The 21,246-nt window shown below is 40.3% G+C and overlaps 5 protein-coding genes and 2 non-coding genes across 8 annotated transcripts; 6 read left to right on the top strand and 1 right to left on the bottom strand.

The window, feature by feature from the left end:
* The first annotated feature begins 816 nt into the window (after positions 1-816).
* On the top strand, positions 817-889 carry TRNAK-CUU (transfer RNA lysine (anticodon CUU)). The gene has a single exon. It is a non-coding gene; the product is annotated as a tRNA-Lys (tRNA).
* Positions 890-1,456: 567 nt separating this feature from the next.
* TRNAK-CUU (transfer RNA lysine (anticodon CUU)) lies at positions 1,457-1,529 on the top strand. Its single transcript has one exon. It is a non-coding gene; the product is annotated as a tRNA-Lys (tRNA).
* A 386-nt stretch (positions 1,530-1,915) lies between these two features.
* Positions 1,916-5,562, top strand: LOC135624753 (glucan endo-1,3-beta-glucosidase 9-like). The gene is made up of 2 exons (XM_065128673.1): positions 1,916-2,377; positions 4,333-5,562. Exons 1-2 carry the CDS (start codon positions 1,986-1,988, stop codon positions 5,453-5,455), a joined length of 1,515 nt encoding a protein of 504 aa, XP_064984745.1. The 5' UTR covers positions 1,916-1,985; the 3' UTR covers positions 5,456-5,562.
* Positions 5,563-5,700: 138 nt separating this feature from the next.
* On the top strand, positions 5,701-7,079 carry LOC135624754 (LOB domain-containing protein 12-like). Its single transcript, XM_065128674.1, has 2 exons — positions 5,701-6,452; positions 6,545-7,079. Exons 1-2 carry the CDS (start codon positions 6,297-6,299, stop codon positions 6,863-6,865), a joined length of 477 nt encoding a protein of 158 aa, XP_064984746.1. The 5' UTR covers positions 5,701-6,296; the 3' UTR covers positions 6,866-7,079.
* Positions 7,080-9,163: 2,084 nt separating this feature from the next.
* On the top strand, positions 9,164-11,788 carry LOC135624751 (uncharacterized). Of its 2 annotated transcripts, none has more exons than XM_065128671.1 (2): positions 9,164-10,235; positions 10,997-11,370. In XM_065128671.1, exons 1-2 carry the CDS (start codon positions 9,480-9,482, stop codon positions 11,108-11,110), a joined length of 870 nt encoding a protein of 289 aa, XP_064984743.1. In that variant the 5' UTR covers positions 9,164-9,479; the 3' UTR covers positions 11,111-11,370. The 2 variants fall into 2 exon arrangements, with proteins under 2 accessions (XP_064984743.1, XP_064984742.1); XM_065128670.1 differs by lacking the exon at positions 10,997-11,370 and adding an exon at positions 11,388-11,788 and having other exon boundaries at positions 9,173-10,235.
* Positions 11,789-11,932: 144 nt separating this feature from the next.
* On the bottom strand, positions 11,933-16,031 carry LOC135624752 (uncharacterized protein At5g01610-like). Its single transcript, XM_065128672.1, has 3 exons — positions 15,810-16,031; positions 13,574-13,628; positions 11,933-12,427 (listed from the first exon to the last, which is right to left on the bottom strand). The coding sequence occupies exons 1-3, from the start codon at positions 15,894-15,896 to the stop codon at positions 12,057-12,059; spliced, it is 513 nt and encodes a 170-aa protein (XP_064984744.1). The 5' UTR covers positions 15,897-16,031; the 3' UTR covers positions 11,933-12,056.
* A 318-nt stretch (positions 16,032-16,349) lies between these two features.
* LOC135624750 (small ribosomal subunit protein eS7-like) lies at positions 16,350-21,177 on the top strand. The gene is made up of 6 exons (XM_065128669.1): positions 16,350-16,459; positions 17,409-17,504; positions 17,583-17,656; positions 17,749-17,872; positions 20,376-20,558; positions 20,851-21,177. Exons 2-6 carry the CDS (start codon positions 17,430-17,432, stop codon positions 20,971-20,973), a joined length of 579 nt encoding a protein of 192 aa, XP_064984741.1. The 5' UTR covers positions 16,350-16,459; positions 17,409-17,429; the 3' UTR covers positions 20,974-21,177.
* Positions 21,178-21,246: the final 69 nt, after the last annotated feature.

Raw genomic sequence — 21,246 nt, 5'->3', positions numbered from 1 at the left:
TATGGTAAAGAGGCAATGGTGCTATGATGAATGGGGAAGTTGGGAAGAGGGAGAAGGGAGTATGCTATATGAAGAGAATGATGAGAAAGAGAAAAAAATATCGAGGAATTATTGACGTTGTCGACTTTCATAGTTTGCAATCGTTAATTATTGAAGGAATAATTGTTTTAACCAATAGAGAGAGGAGGATCGATAAAAACACCCGGTCTAATTTGAATACGAAAAACTTAACTCATATAGTGTTTTGACCTAGTATCTCAATTCATCTCATATATGAAAGAATCAAATACGAGTACCAAATATGGGTACGGAACGAAGAGTGCACCTCGTATTTGTGCATATAGTATAAAATACCCCCATCTTTATAGTTATTTTCGTTTATTTTCTTTATTCCCACCTCGGCGACCCCACGAATATAATTGACATTCCGATATTCACATACATCCCAAGTGACTCTCATCTTACCTCCCTACTGTCTTTGTAAAGAAATAACTCATCCCAATTTTCTAAAAGTCGAATACTTTCCGTTGCCAAAAAGTCTATGCTTACTTTGTTTACTCTTTCAAAACGTAGTTAAAAGATATTACATATATATATATATATATATATATATATATATATATATAATTTCAGGAAGTTGCCAAAAAGTTGCATTATACATTGTGGCCGTAGAGACCTGCTCTCCAATCTAGCATATTACTTTATAATAAGCATTCATTCAATTACCTATTTACCAGATCAAGCATATTAACATTTGTTCTATTTGTATATATATTATGATACTTATATAATGATTTTGATAAATCGAAACAACAAGCCCGTCTAGCTCAGTCGGTAGAGCGCAAGGCTCTTAACCTTGTGGTCGTGGGTTCGAGCCCCACGGTGGGCGTGTTGCCATACGAGGAGAAAAGAGAAAAAAACGAATATAGGTTCCATTATCGTTTTTCATTATTTATCGTTTGCAATCGGAATCATCGATTATCGCAGGAATTGAGTGTGCCCAATGGATCCAATCAAAGTTCACCCAGTTTATAATTTGAATTGCAAAAGTTTAATCCACCTACTATCTCAACTCTAGCTCATGTATTAATGAATGAAGAGTGTTTTGTGCATATAGAATAAAATGCCCTCATCTTTATAGTTATTTTTGTGATCCCACGAATATAATTGATATTCCCATATTCCGTGCATTACAGGCGACTCTCATCTTGACCTCCGGCCTTTGTAAAGAAATAATCCATCCTAATTTTCTAAAAGCCAAACATTTTTGGTTGCCAAAAGTCTTCACTTACTTTGTTTACTTTTATCATTTCACAAAGTTGTATTATTCATTGTGGTCCAATCTAGCGTATTACTTTATAATAAGCATTCATTCAATTACCTCTTTACCAGATCAAGCATGTATATATTATGATTTATTGTACTTATATATTGTTTTGATAAATTAAAATAACAAGCCCGTCTAGCTCAGTCGGTAGAGCGCAAGGCTCTTAACCTTGTGGTCGTGGGTTCGAGCCCCACGGTGGGCGTCTTTTTATTTTTATTTCCTTATCAATTAACGCCCATATTCGTGAACCCATATGGCACACCTTAGCCCAACCCAAAGCATTCTCTTCTCGCTATTCCTCGTCAAATCACAGTGGACGTACGATTACCATCAGTCGAACAACTACTGAAAAAAGAACCAATAACTAGTTTATTTATTCGTTTTCAGCTTCCCCTCTGATACCGGTCTTTTTATTGGAGGTGCATGTTGTCAAATAAACGGCTCTATTCGTGGACCCTTGTTTCCTCCAATGAAATGGAAGGTTGCCGGGCGGGTAACGTGAAGGGAGAGTGGAAAGTACGTAAAACATTCTGTGTCTCAAGTGTTTCAGGCTCCGCCGGCTCCCTCTGCTCTGCTTTAATGCGACCAACAGCGCAGCAGAGAGAGAGAGAGAGAGTGTGTGTGTGTGAGAGAGAGAGAGAAAGAGAAGAGGCACAGAATGCAGTCGAATCGCCGTTCGATTCTTTTCTTGCGTCTGCTGCTGCTGCTGTTGGTGGCCTGGTCGCCGGCCTCATGGTGGGGGGGAAGAGGGTGGGGCGCCACTGCGGTGGGCGTCAACTGGGGGACATCCTCCTCCGCCTCCCACCCTCTCCCGCCGTCCGTGGTCGTGCCAGGGCTCCTCCAGGCCAACAGAGTCTCCCGGGTGAAGCTCCCCGACGCCGACCCTTCCGTGCTCGCCAGCCTCGCTGGCTCGGGCATCGCCGTGGCTATCGGCGTCCCCAACGAGATGCTCCGGTCCCTCAGCTCCTCCAAGTCCGCCGCCGTCAGCTGGGTCCACGACAACGTCACCCGCTACGTCTCCAGCACTGGCGGCGGCAGTGTTCGAATCGAGTAAGTCCTTTCTCTCTCTTCTTCTCCTTTTTGTTTGGGGTTTATCGTTGATTTTAGGGTTAACAAAAGGAAACTTGGCGATTGTAATTGCACACTCGTTTCGAAATGAAATAATGTTTAGGTATTGTCTACTCGATCTTTTTCTTCTCAAAGTTAGCATTTTGCTTTTAGAACCCTAGCTCGGTTAATGGTTTTATGCTCAGAGTTCGTATTAAGTTGTGGTAACTCTTAATGCTTGCGCAGATCGAGTGATTCTTTGTTGTCTGTGTTGCATTATGCTCTTTAATTCTTTGTCGTGTTTGATTGTTGATTGTGATTGTCCATCCACTATGTAGCTTCGCCATTTGAACGAGACATCAGTAAGATATGGGCCCAAAGTGATCATGCCACTGCAAATTTTCCTTGTCCTCTTCGTGGCTGTTTGTCGTCATACATGATAAGTTTATGACTTGTATTTGGTTGCAGTATATGTTTCTCTTGCACTACGATCTGCATTGGCATCTCTATAAGGCTGCGCTGAGGACGAGAGTAGCTCAACTGAACTGGCATTTACTAATACAAGACACACTACCTTCTTAACGAAAAACAACTTTGAAATGCCACTAGGAAACTGATAGGAATTCAAGCATTTTCGTGTCTTATAAACTTCAAGGTATTTAGATGCGTATCTCGTGCAACTGGGTGCCACTTGAAAGTTGAAACAGAGTCGAACTAAGATCTTCAGATTTTGAAAAATCTTAGGCATTATTTGTTATGATTATTCCATGGCCCATGATGTCCCTGTACATATGCATGTGTCATCATCTGGGACATATCTTGAGTTATTAAAGCTTGAAAGAAGATGAGAAACATGGCAAAAGGGATAGAGCTTGATTTAAGTCTGTTTGGAAGCTTTAATAGTAGGAGTACCGTTAGTCTTGGATGACCTTCTACATCAAGAACTCAAGAGTGGCCTTGGATGCCTTTATAAATTGCAATGATAGTAGTGATAAGTTGCATTCGGATTCACTTCTCCTTCAAGTATATGAGCTACCTAAGGTGCATATGAAGAATGATTAGTTTTCATGGAAGAATGTGTCTTGGGTACTTTAGGCAAGTAATGAGAATCTTTTGCAGTTGTCTTCCATGTATAAAAAATTCTGCAGTTCGAGTAAAGCTAAATGATATCATGCACTATTAGATGCAGCAACTCTTCAAGGTAAACCTGTTTTGGCACACTGTCACATGCTACCAAATAATTACTGGATTTCTTGGTCACAACATCTGGCAACTTCGATAATATCTTTGATGGAAAACTGTTTGTGTCCTTCCCCCTTCCTACTATGATTGGACGCTAGCAGATTTCGCTCTTGCCTTAGCTAACACTGCTGCATTTACATTTGGTTGATAGATTGTGTAAGAACATAACTGATGAGGTGAAATTGAACTCTCTGTTTATTAAATGCACTATGGTCAAAATTGACAGTGAATTATGGTGTAAGAACATAACTAATCTGCAATGCACTAAAGTTGACAGTGAATTATGGTCAAAATTAAGCAGTCAAGCAGTGAGCTGCTGAAAGTTAAGTTGTTTGTTTGGACTCTTGGAAGGGAAAAAGTTTGTCCACTTCCAGATTTATGTCGGTTGGTATATCAAGACAGCTTATGTTTTGTTGCCAAGAAAATCTGGTCCAAGCAAAATTTGGATTTAGTGATTGATTTTATGGCCCTGTGAGAGCTGATACTTTTTTGATGTTGTCAGTGGTTTTAAGCTGAAATTATGGATGACAATGTTGACTTGTCATCTTATGTTTGTTTCCTCTTGCCCATATCTTCTTCTGCTAAGATATACTATGTTATATTGCATGAAGATGTTAAAATTGGCATATTAGTATGTAACCACATTAACTTGGTGCAGAAAAGGACATTCACAAAGCCTACCTATGCGATATATTGACAAGACTATAAATTGGCAGGTTTATTGCTGTTGGTGATGAAGCATTCCTCCTCAGTTATGGTCAAACATTCCAGCCCCATGTAGTTGGTGCAGCAACAAACATTCAGCGAGCCCTGACTGCTGCAAATTTAGCAAACACGGTAAAAGTCATTGTTCCTTGCAGTTCTGATGTATACCAATCTGAGTCTAACCTACCTTCGAAGGGTCACTTTAGGCCTGATCTCAACAAGACTATGATTGAGCTCCTCTCTTTTCTTGACAAGCATGGTTCACCCTTTGTGGTTGACATCAATCCTTTCTTGACCTTTCAACAAAAGAAGAACCTTTCCCTGGATTTTGTTCTCTTCCAGACAAATTCTCATGCATTATCTGATGGACCGAACAAGTATAGAAACCACTTTGATATGACCATCGACACGTTGGTTTCAGCTTTGTCAAAGGTTGGGTATGCTGAAATGGATATAATTGTCGGGAAGATAGGATGGCCTTCGGATGGTGCAATGAATGCCACACCTGCTGTTGCCCAGATCTTCATGCAAGGCCTCGTTGACCACCTGCAGAGCAAAGCTGGTACTCCACTTAGACCAAAGAGACCACCAAGAGAGACATATATCTTCAGTCTACTAGATGAAGATCAACAGAGCATTAAGACTGGGAATTATGAAAGACACTGGGGCATTTTCACATTTGACGGCCAGGCAAAATACAATGTGGACCTTGGCCAAGGCTCGAAAGCTCTGGCAAGTGCTCATGATGTGGACTACCTGGCGCAAAAGTGGTGTGTAGTGAATAACAACAAGGACATATCAAATGCTTCCGGCAGTGCATCAGAAGCCTGTTCCGCTGCTGATTGCTCTGCTTTGTCTCCTGGTGGCTCTTGCTCTGGGATCGGCTGGCCCGGAAATGTGTCATATGCTTTCAACAACTATTTTCAGCTTCATGATCAGAGTGCGGATAGTTGTGATTTTGGCGGCCTGGGATTGATAACAACTGTGGACCCATCAGTAGGTGATTGCCGGTACACTATTGCACTCGGCACATCATTTTCTACGTCTATTCATCAAACGCTGGTTGCACGGTGGAGCATGATGATTCAAGGTGGCACCTTTTTTGCTTTCTTGCTCTTATTTGTTTGGTGTTGATCTGCTTACTTTGAGGTAGTTTTGTATAAGACAAACTAGAATTTTGCACTAAAACTTCCAGAGGATGTCTAAGCACTTCATGAGTTCAATCCTCTGAGCCTGAATCATTCTGAACTTGTTCTACTAGAAGTGAATGATGCTAAGATTTTGGTACTTACATGATTTGTGATGCCAAGAATTTAGCACTACGTGGTTTGTGGTTGGATTGGTTCTGCTTGCTTCTTCCCTTGCAATAGAAAATAATATCCTGCATATCGGTGTTACATACTTCAAACTCTTGCTTCTGCTTGAAAACTACTTGCTCTTGCTGATCAACTTACCTGCTCTCGCTGCACCAATTAGGAACAGGAAATGATGAGGACCAGTTGTGGACAAACACTGCATTAGGTATGCACTGCAATAATAGTTTCTTGTTGACATCATATAAAACTAAGACTCAGCTCTGCACTGCTTCAAGCCTTCCATGTCAACTTAGCATCCGATCAACAATGGCCACGGACGGCATGTAGCTTAATGTAATGTGACTGTGTATTTGACCGTATGTAGAGTATGTATTCCAGTATGTTCATCACATGATAACATGCTCGAGGACAAGCGTGTACACTGTAGCCTAGTTTTATATGTTATCATTACCAATAGAAACAACCTTTCCTATCTTTTTGACTACTATAATCTATGATTGTTAAAGGTTTTAACTTAGGGTTCTATCATAAATAGGCAATCCCATCTCCATATAGTTTCAGCTCATCTGAACCTGAGAGGCAACCTTGCACTGTACCAAGTGCATTCATCTGCAACCAGACACCTTCCTTCCCTCCTCCTTCCTTTGGTGGCCTAAGCAATGGGTAGCCACTCGCCTTGCGCTTCCTGCAAGCTTCTACGGAGGCGCTGCACGCCGGACTGCGTCTTCGCCCCCTTCTTCCCCTCCTATGAACCCCACAAGTTCGCAATGGTCCACAGGGTCTTTGGTGCAAGCAACGTTAGCAAAATGCTACAGGTTTCTTCTTCTTCTTCTTCTTCTTCTTCTTCTTCTTCTTCTTCTTTGTTCTTCTATTTTGTCTACCGATAGTTTACGTTAGTTGACTACAGGAGCTGCCTCTTCATCAAAGAGCGGATGCAGTGAGCAGCTTGGTCTACGAAGCAAACGCAAGGATGAGGGATCCAGTTTATGGTTGCGTCGGAGCCATCTCTTACCTCCAGCATCAAGTGTCTCAGCTCCAGATGCAGCTGGCCTTGGCTCAAGCTGAGATGCTTTGCATTCAGATGCAGCAGGCGCAGCTGATGGACGCTGATGGCATGCAGTATCTCATGCAGAGTGACCTCAGCGCCGTGGCCCAGTTGACGAACTACCCATCCTCCTCGAGCAATGTACCCCATGAGCCTCTCAAGAGAGAGAATCCATGGACATAGAAGCCTTGTTCCTGTTCCCAAGCGTTTGCTTGAACGGAGCTTCTTTGTGGATTCAGTGCTTCATCCATGTACATGTCCCTATCATTGTTATGTTTAGGTGAAGACACAAACTGGAAGATTCCTTTTGTTCTCGCTAAGACAATTCCTTTTGTCATCTAGCTGGCTGCTATATATACATTGTTGTTGCTGTAAGAACATGAAGTCATCCAAAAGCTTGATTAATATACCTTTCAAACTCCTGCAGACAAAACAAAATGACACTTTGTTGGCCATTTCCAATCTACATATAAATCACAGATCAAGCTTGGACTCTTCGATCATCCTTTTCCTGTCCAACAGAAGGAAAACAACAACTTTTGTAGCTTAACTCTGCATCTCAATGATGATTCTTTTCCTGGTGTTACTTGCTGTTTGCTATGTGGGTTGGTGAAGTGTTCTTGGTGTTAGATAACTACAATATGTGCTCACATGCAGTGTAGTTCTTTGCGTTAAGCTAAGTTGATGGACCAGCCAACAAGAAGTTTTTTGTCTCTAGCTTGGGATTTAGTAGTGGATGAGACTGCACTAAAAACAAAGGCAATAATTACACGAACTGAACTAAGTGACAAGACATTTCCTGGTCAACAGTGTCATGAACTAGATTTTAGTATGTTGGATTAGGACATGACAAGAGAAAGAGTCTCAACCATCTACGATTACTATCCATATCAAGTTTAATATCCTGCAAGATAAGACACTCCCACATGCTAACCTCTAAAGGATTGTTAGACTAGACTTTATAAGGATCGTAATCCTAGACTTGTTCTCTTGACATGTCCTAATCCTTGATAAGGATTACAGGAGAGAAAGTGGAAGAGTGATTACAAGCAAGAAGAATATTTTAGATTGCTTATTGTTTCTTACTTTTTGTTCTCTTTTCTCTCTAAGGAGTGATTGAAATCTTAACACGAATAAGAAAGAAGTCAGACGACTCGAATGCTCACTAGAGAGTTGACGGGACTCGGGCACTTGCTTCGAGGTGTATCTGCATGAATAATAAGATTGGATGAGCTTTCAATGCACATGATCCATTTGATATTGATAGGGATAAAATGATTTTAGTAAATAATAATTGATATTGTTGATTTATAATCGTAAAACATAATAAGTACTTCTGTTTGGATACTAATAACATTCATTAAAATACAATGGAGGTGGATATTCTCCTGATCGAATACATGGGGAAATACACACCTAAACAAGATGATCATTATCGTTTCATCGAGAAACATAAGCTCGTAAATGAAACGACATGTTCTAAGCTTCTTGCTTGTTCATCTCTGTCATTGATGGGTACGACTGCTATAAGATCGCTCTTCACCTTACGGACTGCCCCTTCGCTGAAGAGCCATGAAGCATACGACGAGGAATGCTCATTCTCTTCTATCTTTCTTAGCAGTCACCTCAGTGACGACCAGCTAGCACTCACCAACAACGATGTGTCGAGACTTCCCACTTCGACGCCCGGATGTGACGCCTAGTAAATGGCTCGATTCCGAAGCCGACGTCAGTGGATGAGGAGCGGATGAGAAGAGCGCGACGCGAGGGACAACGGTTCCTCTCGCACACACCGCACAAGGTGTTTGTCGTGGTTCAGCGGCGAAGGGGAGTGTGGGAGCTAGCGGACGCAAGTGTGGCGTGCACAGGCACGAAAGGGATGACCACGGCGGGGGAGGATGGCGGCCGAAGGTGTGGAGGACACGAGCCATGGCGCGCGCAACCACATGTTCTGCGCAAGATTTTTTCTGCTCCTAAAGGCGTTAGCGCCCATCGCGGAATGGGATGGTTGACGTGCTGTACTATAGCTTTAAAAGCGCCAAGTGTGTCATCTAAACCGTCCATCACTAAAATCATCACATCTGAACCGTCCGTGGTGGAAGACCCGGGTTCATCCCCAATTAACCGCCACTATCGTCATTGACGGTAGAGATCTGATAAGTGAAAGGATGGACGCTGTAGATGTGAAAGCAATGGAGATTCTCGTCGTCCTCCGATTACGTTGATCTCAGGTGTGACGCTCCCCGCAGGCTTTAGATTGACTCACCACTAAGAGATCGGAGCGACACGACACCAAACCGTTCTCTGCTCTTTTTGAGGTGGGTCCGCGAAGAATGTGATTCCTGATTGCTGAACCGTGGCGTGGATTGGGCAGCCATCGTTAAATTGCTTTCCCCGGACATGACCGCCTCTTCGAGGCGGCAACGAGCGTCGCAATGTTCTCTTTGAAGAAAACGACGACGGTGAGAGCAGAAGAGGAGATGGAAGAAGGAAATCCACGCACCGAAAGGGGAGCACAACAACAAAGTAATCGAGAGAGAGTGCAGAAAGCGAAAGCAGGCGTCGACGAAACGAAACCCTATCAAGCGAACGGAAGCGCACTAGGCCCGTCCACCAACGCTTCCATCCAAAATCTTCTCCTCCTCCCCTCCCCTCCCCCCATCCTCCTTTTGATCCGATGTGACGCTTCCCCTCTCCCAATCCCCTAAATTATTGCATGGAGACAAGCTCCCGATCGATCCTTCGCCTTTTAATATCGTTCTACTCAACCCCACCCTCCAAACATTGATCTTTCCCCATGGCCGATGCCTCCGCCGAGTTCCGCCGGCCGGAGCTCATCCCTCCGGCGGCCGACCTTGTCGTCGCGCAGCAGCACGACGGCCTCCGCTTCTGGCAGTTCATGGTGGCCGGGTCCGTCGCTGGTCTTGTCGAGCACACCGCCATGTTCCCTGTGGACACCCTTAAGACCCGGATGCAGGCCGGTTCCCCAGCATGCCACCGGCCGCTCGGCCTTCGCCAGGCCTTCCGCTCCGTCGTCCGCGCCGAGGGCGCCCTCGGCCTCTACCGCGGTCTCGGCGCCATGAGCCTCGGCGCCGGCCCCGCCCACGCCGTCTACTTCTCCGTCTACGAGATATCCAAGGAGTCGCTCTCCCGGGAGAACCCCAACAATCCGGTAGCCCACGCCGCCTCCGGGGTGCTCGCCACCGTCGCCAGCGACGCCGTCTTCACGCCCATGGACACCGTGAAGCAGCGCCTCCAGCTGAAGAGTAGCCCGTACAAGGGGGTCGCGGACTGCATCTCCAGAGTTCTGAGGGAGGAGGGCATCAGGGCGTTCTTCGCCTCGTATAGGACGACCGTGGTGATGAACGCCCCCTATACTGCCGTGCACTTCGCGACGTATGAGGCGGCGAAGAGGGGGCTGATGGAAATCTCACCGGATAACGCAAGCGATGAGCGGCTGGTGGTGCACGCCACCGCCGGTGCAGCTGCAGGTGCCTTGGCAGCGGCCGTCACCACACCGCTTGATGTGGTCAAGACGCAGTTGCAGTGTCAGGTAAAGCTTCTAATCCAATTTATACAATCACATTAGAGTAAAGATTGAATCTTTGTTTTGCTTTTACTACATGCAGTTCTCATGTTGAGTGTTCTGTTCCTTGAAGTTGTGCTTAATCTCTGAACTCCTGTGTCTCCCCCATATTGAAGAGCTTGATTCTGTAAATTAGGTAGTTGATTGACATCATGAATCCTTTGCTGATAATACTTTGCAGAATCATATAGCTCACTGAGCTCATAAAATCTCACATATTAGATAAAGGGGTAGAAAGATTTTGTTACTAGTAATGAAAGCTACAATTCATTACAGAGGAGAGAGCTCCAATCATTCTTCAGAACTTATTGGGATCTTTGCATAAGATTATGCATTTGAAACTATAATGGAAGATGCTTTTAGTTTGTGACTCTTAAAGAACAATGTAGAGGTTTCACATAATATTGTCCTCCTTCAAGGAAATAAGTTATGTAGGATCAAGTAATAACTGTTGTGAGAAAAATGCATAGTAGAAGCTTTCTTTACTTATTATGAGCAGGTGGAAACAAACATGATAATGACAATCATATGCACAACCTGAAAGCATATATTTTATTGTCGAACAACCAACATGAAATTTTGAGAAGCAGTATGTCAGCTGATATTAAGTTATGAGATGGAACTAACATTAGTTGCATTGGTAGCAGAAGACAACAGAAAATAAGGATGTCCTATAATTCCAAAGAACTCTTGACCATTGCTTTCCTAAGTTCTTTGTTCTTTTACAGGATTGTTGCATGCCATTTCAAAAAGTTGATTGGCACCCTATCTTCATGCGTAATATGAGAATCGAATCAATTGTCTTTGTGTATGATAGGACAGCACTAAGGATTGTATTCTGATTTGCATGTCAAAGAGATGCCAAAGCCTTATCTTAAAGGGATGCAAAGCTTCATCTTGGGGCTTCAGTTAATGATATTTGACGTGCTATTTGTTTTCCTACAGAATATTCAAGTTTGTGATGATGCTAGCAGTTTCTGTTTTATGCCTTTTAACTTGCTATTTAGTCATGTCCATGTATTTTCGCTCCATCTGTAATCTGTCGATGGTTTCTATGTACTTGATTCCTTTTGGTAAGCTAAAATTGAAGTGGGTTTTTCTTCGTTGTCTTTTGAGCAGGGTGTTTGCGGCTGCGATAGATTCTCCAGCAGCTCGACAGGTGAGGTGATACGGGCCATATTAAGGCGCGACGGCTATGCCGGGCTGATGAGAGGATGGAAACCTAGAATGCTGTTTCATGCACCAGCAGCGGCCATTTGCTGGTCGACATACGAAGCAATGAAGTCCTTCTTTGAACAGATGAATGATCAGAAGTGATTCCATGTTCTAAATCTTATATAGAAACATGTTGTATCGCCCGATAAAAGCCAGCCGCTGTCATGCATGCTGCTGTGACTGTTGCTGTGAATGTGTATTTATTCCCACATCCACTTGAAAATTGTGTCTGTACAAATTTTCTTCTTGGTAATATAAATAATAATCATGCTCGGAATCGGAAATTGATTTCGATTATCACACTATATTATTGGCACCATTATCATCATGCAGTTTATTGGACTTTGCCAAGTTGGGTGGTCTTGAACATTATTTTCTTTCATCCTTTAACATAAATCACCTCACCATAGCCTGGAAGGAGAAGAAATAAGAGCAAGAAACCACTGATATGTCACCACAATTCCACGATGATATAATTATTGAGATAGGAGGATTGACAAGGTTCAAAGAGTCCCACATCAATAACACGGTAGCTTATGCACTACGCACACTAGTAAACCATCTCATAGCAGCCTAAAACTTGTCCACGGTGATACCACCTCTAAGCACCTCATATGCATCGCGGCTCCTGGTCTTCTTCACGCCGGTGGTGAAGTGGATTTTGGATCCCTCGGTGGTGATGGAATTCACTTTTGCCCAAATCAGCACTTTTGTTTTGATCCCTTCGATCTCGACCAGCTTTCCTTTCTCTAGATAACCGGTCACGATGGTTAAAAAGCGCAAGACCGAAGAATCCCTGTAGCCAACCTCGCATACGGAGGGTATGTATACAGTGAGCTTCCCTGTCTCTTCGTTGAACTCGTAGTGAGTTGCATCCTGAGGAAACAGGCCTATCGGCATATCGTATTCCCTCAGCAGTTCAGGCAATGATTTCTGCATCTTTCCTGGAAGAAAACAGTCTTTCCATGAGTTTGGTCAAGTACACAATTTGATTGGGGATTAGAACCATTGCCATGTGTGGCACAAATACACACTCTCAAACAAAAAAAATCTGAGTTATCAGAAAGAAATGACCAAAAGTCTAAAACATGGATAAACATCCTTTGATTCGAGTTAGTTGAGAGCAAATATATGTTAACATAAACGAAGTAATTTTGCTACAGAACCATAAAAATGAACGTTTGTTGTACTTTGTGCTAATGTTAGGAGATTCATTGAAGACCATACAGAAGAAATTTCATGGAGAAACCAAAGAAATGTGAGGATTCTATCTAATTCTAGATGAACTTGCTATGTCCTATACCACGCCAAACTACCTCTGTTAAGTCATTTCTAAAATTACTCGCTTGAAATTTTATACTATATGACCTGAATCAGCAAGAAACAGAATAGAACATTGGGGAAGCACTATTTATATTGAGGCCAAAGATTCTCCAAATGGGTCTTGAAGCAATGGAGAAACATTGAAGCTTCGACTGGTGGTATAGATACAATGAGATACATAACAAAAGATGGACTTGGGTTGTCATTGCAGCAGATACCTATTGTGTAATGGACTTGACTAGCTTATAGCCTCCAATAGGTGCAAAAGATGCACCTGTTAGTTTAGCATATAAATGACTTCTTATGCTTGCAATGCAAGTATACCGAAACCATGTCACAATTCCTTGCGGACCAAAAATCTGATAGAAACGTGTTAAAAGGAAAATAAGTAGGAAGCCAAAATGCATCAAGAGCTTCAAAATTGCATGAAGAGTTAGCATTGTAGATGAAAAGTGAAATTAAAGAGAACAATGATGGGAAAAAAGAACAGGAAAATCATTTGGGGCAGACAATAATGTGTATTCAAGATGCAGGAACTCAACACATAAAAAAACAAAGCAAATGAATTAAGTAAAAAAATGTGTCAAAGAAACATCAAGTATTGAAATTACGAAATAATCTAAAACAAGCAGATAAACATGAAGGTCCATCTAAAGTAACATGAAAGGAGAAACTATGTCAAAAACATTATGTTTTTCACTCCGACAACATGAGGTAGACAGAAAAAAAGATGCAAATTGATGGAAACTGGAGCTTAGATACAGCACCTTTGAGCTTATTGACCAACCATTTTGCTCCCCCTTCAATGCTGCTAGAGAGTGACTGGTAAAATAAACAAAAGATTATGTCAGTGGAAGACACGGGACCAATATTACCACAAAGAGAAGGCAGACAGTATTAATTGAATAGATGATCATGATCCTATAAAAGATCATGATAATATAAAAAGACCTTCCCTCCTAAGCAGTTGAAAATGAGTAACTAATACAACCATCAACATCTTCTAGGTTGAAACACATGGAAAACAAATATACCAGATAGCAATAATAAACATGTCACATCATAATTAAAACAATCTCAAGCAAATTGAGAAAGAATTTTACATGAAAATCCAGCAATGATATCTCGTAAAGAAAAGATTGCCAATTATATAAAAAGACCATACAATCAAGGAATCAAGTTGTCTAGTACATCGGTCTGTGGTGGTATGTTCAAGTCTGAACTAAAACTCAAAAGTCGATCTAATCAAGATGCAGTGTACCTACCGCAGCATTATGTAGCATGTAGAAGTCCAAACAAAGGCCAGTCTGACAACCCCTGTTTATTTAAATTCAGCTTATCTTGCCTAGAGCTCTGTTTTTTGGCTATTTCAACTGCTGTACAGCAGAAACACCGAGTTTTTTTACCATACTGTTTACTCGTAGAACTGATCCCTCTAAAGCAATCCATTTCAATATTCTAGCTGAATCTTGAATCCCTCTTGGCTTGCAGTTTCAAAGGACCGACAAGACAGAGGAGAAGAAACTTTTCTCTCCTTCCTATTTCCATTGCTCCCTTCTTTCTTTTCCTGATGGAAGTCAATATCAGGAGACTGAAATATCATTCCATATTAATGTGCCATAACAGTCCACTGCAATCTGAGAGTTGGTAGACTCCCAGAATCACTTCAAGGAAAGATATTACAAAGCAATAATTTTATTGATAGAACTTTCTCCTTTTAGCATCCTGTCTATCTATCAAATCTTTCTCTTAAGGTGCTCTGTTACAAATCTCACTATTTCATGTTTATGAGGATATTCTTTCTTCTGACAGAAGTGTCTCCTCTTATATAAAAAGTATAATTTTTGCAATTTTAATATACTCCAGTAATCACATCATAAAATATCAAGAAACAACAAAATTAATAAAAATTATGAAGTGGGAGTCATACTGAAGCAAAAATCAAAACAATAAAAAAAAACTATAGACCATGAGAATGTGACTCAACACTCCATCAAAATGTCTCCAGCTCATGGCCCTACATGACTCTCTAATAAATGAATTCTTCGAATATTAAGGAAGCTACTTCAAACTATTTCCCATTTCAATTCAGTGCTTCTCATGCTTGGCAAATATGGAAGTTGTTCACAAAACATCATTGCACCTAACAAGTTACCTAAGTTGTTCTCGATGACACATAAAATAGTACTTCTTTAGCATCTCTTACATCCTGACATCTGCAATAAATCTTCTGCATCTCAATTATAATTATTTGCATCTCACAGTATCCAATATCCATCTTTAATATCATCAAGAACTGAGATAAACCTTTTCATTCATGCCAGAAATAGACACAAACACAGTATACAATTTCCTATTTGAGCTCCAAAATACTCGCATTTCTACAGTACCCATCACCCATGTACTTAAATATCATGAATTAAAATATAATCCCAGTGAGTAATCTACATGGGGCAGGTATCAATCTGACACAGAGGTTATGAGAAAAAAGCAGAAAACATCATCTACGACGGTCCACCATACTTTTCTTTAGTATGCCCAGAATCCTGAAGAAAATAAAGAACACACCGTGTTTTTTCAATTCTTGATAGACCATCGAGCTATACCCAATTATAGAAACATTTCGTCGGTGTTTTCTACCTTAAAACAGCGGTGGTAAGTCACTCAAAGATTCCACTTTTCATGCACCAACAAACGATTTGATTGTCCATAATAACAAGTCATCGTAAAATTCGCAATTTTCACAAAAACATCAAGTAGCTAAACTAAAAGAAAGATTAAAAAAAAATATTTTACTGAGTATTTGTGGACACAACTAACAGCATCGAAAAGAAATCCACTAAGAGGGGAAGAACTAGCGATTCGCTTCGAAACCCGAATGAATCAAGGGTTTCCCAAAAGAATTGAGCTTCAGAATCACAAGGAAACACTTAAAATCCACGAATCCAAAGGTCGAAAGGAACCATGAATGGATATGAGGGCAGGACCGGAAGGATTGCTTACGTTGATGTCGTCACCGACGGAGGAGATCTCCTTGTCGGCTCGCTTGTTGATCCAATACGATCCAACCTTGTTCAGTATCTGATCCATCTCACTGCTAGTTCTTCCTCTTGCAACGGAATCGAGAATCCAAAAGCCCCCCCCTTTCGCTTCTTCTCTTCCGAGGGCGATAAGAATTCTACAAGGGGGATGGAAGCGAAGAAAGAGGCAGAATCGAGACGACTTGTCCAGTGGATCTTTTCTTCTTCACTCCGTCAATGAACTGAACCGGGCATGAATCGGTTTGGTTTGTGCGCAAACCGGACCGGTATGATAGCTGACTTGGTAAGGCAAGCTTTCCAAAGAAATCAATACCGTAGATCATAGCTACTCTTCCATCTTGACCGTCCCAAAAACACACGTGGGCGCGCGCGTTTGACGTCCTTCCGATCTTAAATCGACGATTCTGATTGTTTACTGTATTGGATGGTCAAGATTCTACTGATCAAATCACAATTGTGGGATATCTCATCCTAAGGACAAAATTGGAATTTCGGATACCGAGGCTCCTGGCTGCCGAGGAATAAAAGAGGGTTGTCCTCCCCTGTGCGAAGAAACCCTAAGAGCGCCGCTGCGGTCTCCGAGCTGTCCTTGCGTGCTCCTCGGCCCCGAAGGTACCTCCTTTCACCTGTTTTCTAGGTTCGGAGTTCCGGTGGGAACTCACTTGGTTCTCCTTTCTTCAGTTCAGATTATTTCCGATGCGAATCGATAATCACTTCCTTCTTTGTGGTTTGTTGTGTTCTCCTTCGGTGCATTGTTTGATTTCTTGTTTTCCTTTTTACGGTGTAGTTTTAGTGACAAGATCTGATTTTTTTCTATTTTTATTCAGTAGTGCGCCACAAGCTATTGCATTAGTGATCTTGATGAGACTGCCATAGTATTCATCAAGGTAGACTGTGCATAGAGATTGATGGATCATTTCAGTGCAGTTTACTTTCTTTGTACTTTTGTTAACCTTTAACTCAGTTGATAACGCTCATTGAGTTACCATGTTATTTCTTGATGATGTTGTACATATTGGAAAGAACCCATCTTTATTATCGAAAAGGGAAGAGATTCTCCACATCACATCATCTTGGTACCTCTTATATGAATATCGGCTCTGCAAAGACTTTCCTACCAACTTGTCAGTAGGTTCTCTTATATGATAATTGGCTCCGTAATGGCTTGCCTACCTTCTCTTCAGTACGTTAATATTTAAAAAAAGAAGCCAACAAAAAAGTTAATATTTATCTCTTGGAACATACAGACTGGTATTTGAAACCTCATATAAGATTACATGACAACCTCATGCGTTGAAAGATGAGCCAGCTTAAGTTTGTTATGAGTTAATATAATAATCGATATAGGAAGTTTTAATTCATGAGTTATATAATCAATTTAGAATATTTAGTATAAGTAGCACATTGTTAAGTTGATGAAACGCTTATTGTTTTGACTTGTAGGTTGATGAGTCAACATCTCTGAGCAGAGCATGTGATTCAAATGCTTCTAAAATAAGAATATTATTTCTTGTTATATGTATAATGATTCATTTAGAATTTTTGGTGTTGCTTTTTGTAGGCTAAGCAATAAGAAAACAAAATGTTTACTGCAAGGAAGAAAATCCAAAAGGAAAAGGGTTTGGAGCCAACTGAGTTTGAAGACACTGTTGCTCAGGTTGTGAAACATGCTTAGTCTTGTTGTTGCTTGATGTATTTTGGTTTTAGTTGCTGATGGGGCTGTTTTTTCTTGTAGGCATTCTTTGACTTGGAGAATGGTAATCAGGAGCTGAAGAGTGACCTCAAGGACCTCTATATCAATTCAGCCATGTAAGAGTATATCAAATTTTCAGTTGTGAGATGTATGTATGTATTTTTATCCAGGAGACTAAGTATCTGAATTATTTGTTTCTCTAATGCAGTCAAATGGATGTAGCAGGCAACCGAAAAGCTGTTGTTATTCATGTTCCATACAGGCTTCGAAAAGCCTTTAGGAAGATTCATGTGAGGCTTGTTAGAGAATTGGAGAAGAAGTTCAGTGGGAAGGTTAGGCTTTGCTGCACTTCATCGTTTTGTCTCTAACTAGTTTAATAAACATCGAATTAAGTAATATCTTAACACTATAGGAAGAATGATGTGTGTTGAAAAGTGTTGCTGTGCATGCAGAAAGTGCTTGTTGTGTTCATATTTCTTCCGCATGAATGATCCTGTTGGAAATATTTATTGCAACTGTTTGCAATGCTTTAAGATGCACTGATGTTGAGTAAATGTCACTGATTGAGTTGATCGTTCTTTAATATTTCTAAGACAATCAAATAGCAATCTCATGAGCTCCTAGATATTTACATTTGATTAAGTAGGAAATGGGCAAGCTCCAGAAGTAGAAATTTTTTGACAGAATGTGATTGGTGATTCATATTTCTTCCGCATGAATGATCCTGTTGGAATATTTATTGCAACTGTTTGCAATGATTTAAGATGCACTGATGTTGAGTAAATGTCACTGATTGAGTTGATCCTTCTTTAATATTTCTAAGACAATCAAATAGTAATCTCATGAGCTCCTAGATATTTACATTTGATTAAGTAGGAAATGGGCAAGCTCCAGAAGTAGAAATTTTTTGACAGAATGTGATTGGTGATTCATATTTCTTCCGCATGAATGATCCTGTTGGAATATTTATTGCAACTGTTTTCAATGATTTAAGATGCACTGATGTTGAGTAAATGTCACTGATTGAGTTGATCCTTCTTTAATATTTCTAAGACAATCAAATAGTAATCTCATGAGCTCCTAGATATTTACATTTGATTAAGTAGGAAATGGGCAAGCTCCAGAAGTAGAAATTTTTTGACAGAATGTGATTGGTGATTCATATTTCTTCCGCATGAATGATCCTGTTGGAATATTTATTGCAACTGTTTTCAATGATTTAAGATGCACTGATGTTGAGTAAATGTCACTGATTGAGTTGATCCTTCTTTAATATTTCTAAGACAATCAAATAGTAATCTCATGAGCTCCTAGATATTTACATTTGATTAAGTAGGAAATGGGCAAGCTCCAGAAGTAGAAATTTTTTGACAGAATGTGATTGGTGATTCATATTTCTTCCGCATGAATGATCCTGTTGGAATATTTATTGCAACTGTTTTCAATGATTTAAGATGCACTGATGTTGAGTAAATGTCACTGATTGAGTTGATCCTTCTTTAATATTTCTAAGACAATCAAATAGTAATCTCATGAGCTCCTAGATATTTACATTTGATTAAGTAGGAAATGGGCAAGCTCCAGAAGTAGAAATTTTTTGACAGAATGTGATTGGTGATTCATATTTCTTCTGCATGAATGATCCTGTTGGAATATTTATTGCAACTGTTTTCAATGATTTAAGATGCACTGATGTTGAGTAAATGTCACTGATTGAGTTGATCCTTCTTTAATATTTCTAAGACAATCAAATAGTAATCTCATGAGCTCCTAGATATTTACATTTGATTAAGTAGGAAATGGGCAAGCTCCAGAAGTAGAAATTTTTTGACAGAATGTGATTGGTGATTCATATTTCTTCCGCATGAATGATCCTGTTGGGATATTTATTGCAACTGTTTTCAATGATTTAAGATGCACTGATGTTGAGTAAATGTCACTGATTGAGTTGATCCTTCTTTAATATTTCTAAGACAATCAAATAGTAATCTCATGAGCTCCTAGATATTTACATTTGATTAAGTAGGAAATGGGCAAGCTCCAGAAGTAGAAATTTTTTGACAGAATGTGATTGGTGATTCATATTTCTTCCGCATGAATGATCCTGTTGGAATATTTATTGCAACTGTTTTCAATGATTTAAGATGCACTGATGTTGAGTAAATATCACTGATTGAGTTGATCCTTCTTTAATATTTCTAAGACAATCAAATAGTAATCTCATGAGCTCCTAGATATTTACATTTGATTAAGTAGGAAATGGGCAAGCTCCAGAAGTAGAAATTTTTTGACAGAATGTGATTGGTGAAAATATTTTCTCTCAGTGTGCCTTATTTACTTTTTACTAAATCCATGTTACTCAATTCATTGGAGCTTATCTTGGACCTGGACTGTGCGATTGGCCTTTCTTATTATCATAGTCGATTGAGATCCACAATCTTGGAAAAGTCATTGGTGATGTTCCTTAAAGATACGAGTCGAGGGATTTTTTTTTTAGAAAGCAACTTTACTAGGTGGCAAACACCCAGTATCATAGAAAAATATCAGGTCTGTTTGCTGGAAGATGAACTAATGTCTCATTTGTCCATATCATATGTGTAGGTATTTTAGAATAATAAACCCAATCGGCATAGGTATGGTTTACACTGTAATATTCTTCATGTTGAGTGTTGTTCTTTATGTTGCTATATCAAGTAACCATACACTGTCACCAGTCATACTTACAATATTCTAATTTGTAATGATCTCTCCTATCTCTTCACATACGCAGATGCGTGTTTGTACTTGTATTTCCTTTCTTTTATGGTCCTCATTTTTTGTTATTCTTTTAAACAGGATGTAGTTCTTATTGCGACAAGGAGGATTTTGAGACCTCCAAAGAAAGGTTCTGCTGTCGTGCGCCCTCGCAGCCGGACTCTCACTGCAGTTCATGATGCCATCTTGGAGGATGTTGTGTACCCTGCTGAGATTGTTGGGAAGCGCATAAGATATCGTCTCGATGGCTCAAAGCTCATGAAGGTGAGTTTCCTGTGATCAGACTCTTTACCTTTTACTACAGGTTTAGTGTCTTCTCGTCAGTTCACATCTATAATGTATTTTGAAGCAACTGACGGTGATATTCTAAGATGTCTATGCACTAAACCATATCATGTGTACTCAATAGAACGTAGTTGTCGTTCCATTCTTGATACGGCCGTTATGGAATTGTAACTTGATTTCACCATCTGCCATGATCACTTTTTATGTTATCTCATTTTATGAAGCTGCAGAAACCAAATGGTTTACCAAATTGTTAATCTCTTTGAATCAGATTTTCCTGGACCCAAAGGAACGCAACAACACAGAGTACAAGTTGGAGACATTCACGGGGGTCTATAGAAAGCTTTGTGGAAAGGATGTTGTCTTCGAGTACCCTGTGACCGAGAGTGCATGAAATCTTCATGGGTAGATTAGGGGCATACAGCCTTTTGAATCAAGTCAGTTTTGTTGACTTTGTCTTTTCAGTATCAAAGTTTGTTTGATTTAATGTTCAGTTAAGTTAAAAATGTTTTAGAAGACTGTTGCAGAAATGTGAGCTTTTGAACTTGTTTATCATTATTTCTAAATCATAGAGGTATGGAATCACAAATTGATGATATCTTGGTTATGTTAAAATGTTTATTCTATTAGTGGGAATTTTAATATGTTAAAGTGATATTATGTTCAA

The sequence above is a fragment of the Musa acuminata genome, chromosome BXJ2-10, assembly GCF_036884655.1.
Source record: "Musa acuminata AAA Group cultivar baxijiao chromosome BXJ2-10, Cavendish_Baxijiao_AAA, whole genome shotgun sequence".
NCBI lineage: Eukaryota > Viridiplantae > Streptophyta > Magnoliopsida > Zingiberales > Musaceae > Musa > Musa acuminata.
Note: the sequence above shows the minus strand (reverse complement) of the source record. Positions and strands in the feature narration are given on the sequence as shown.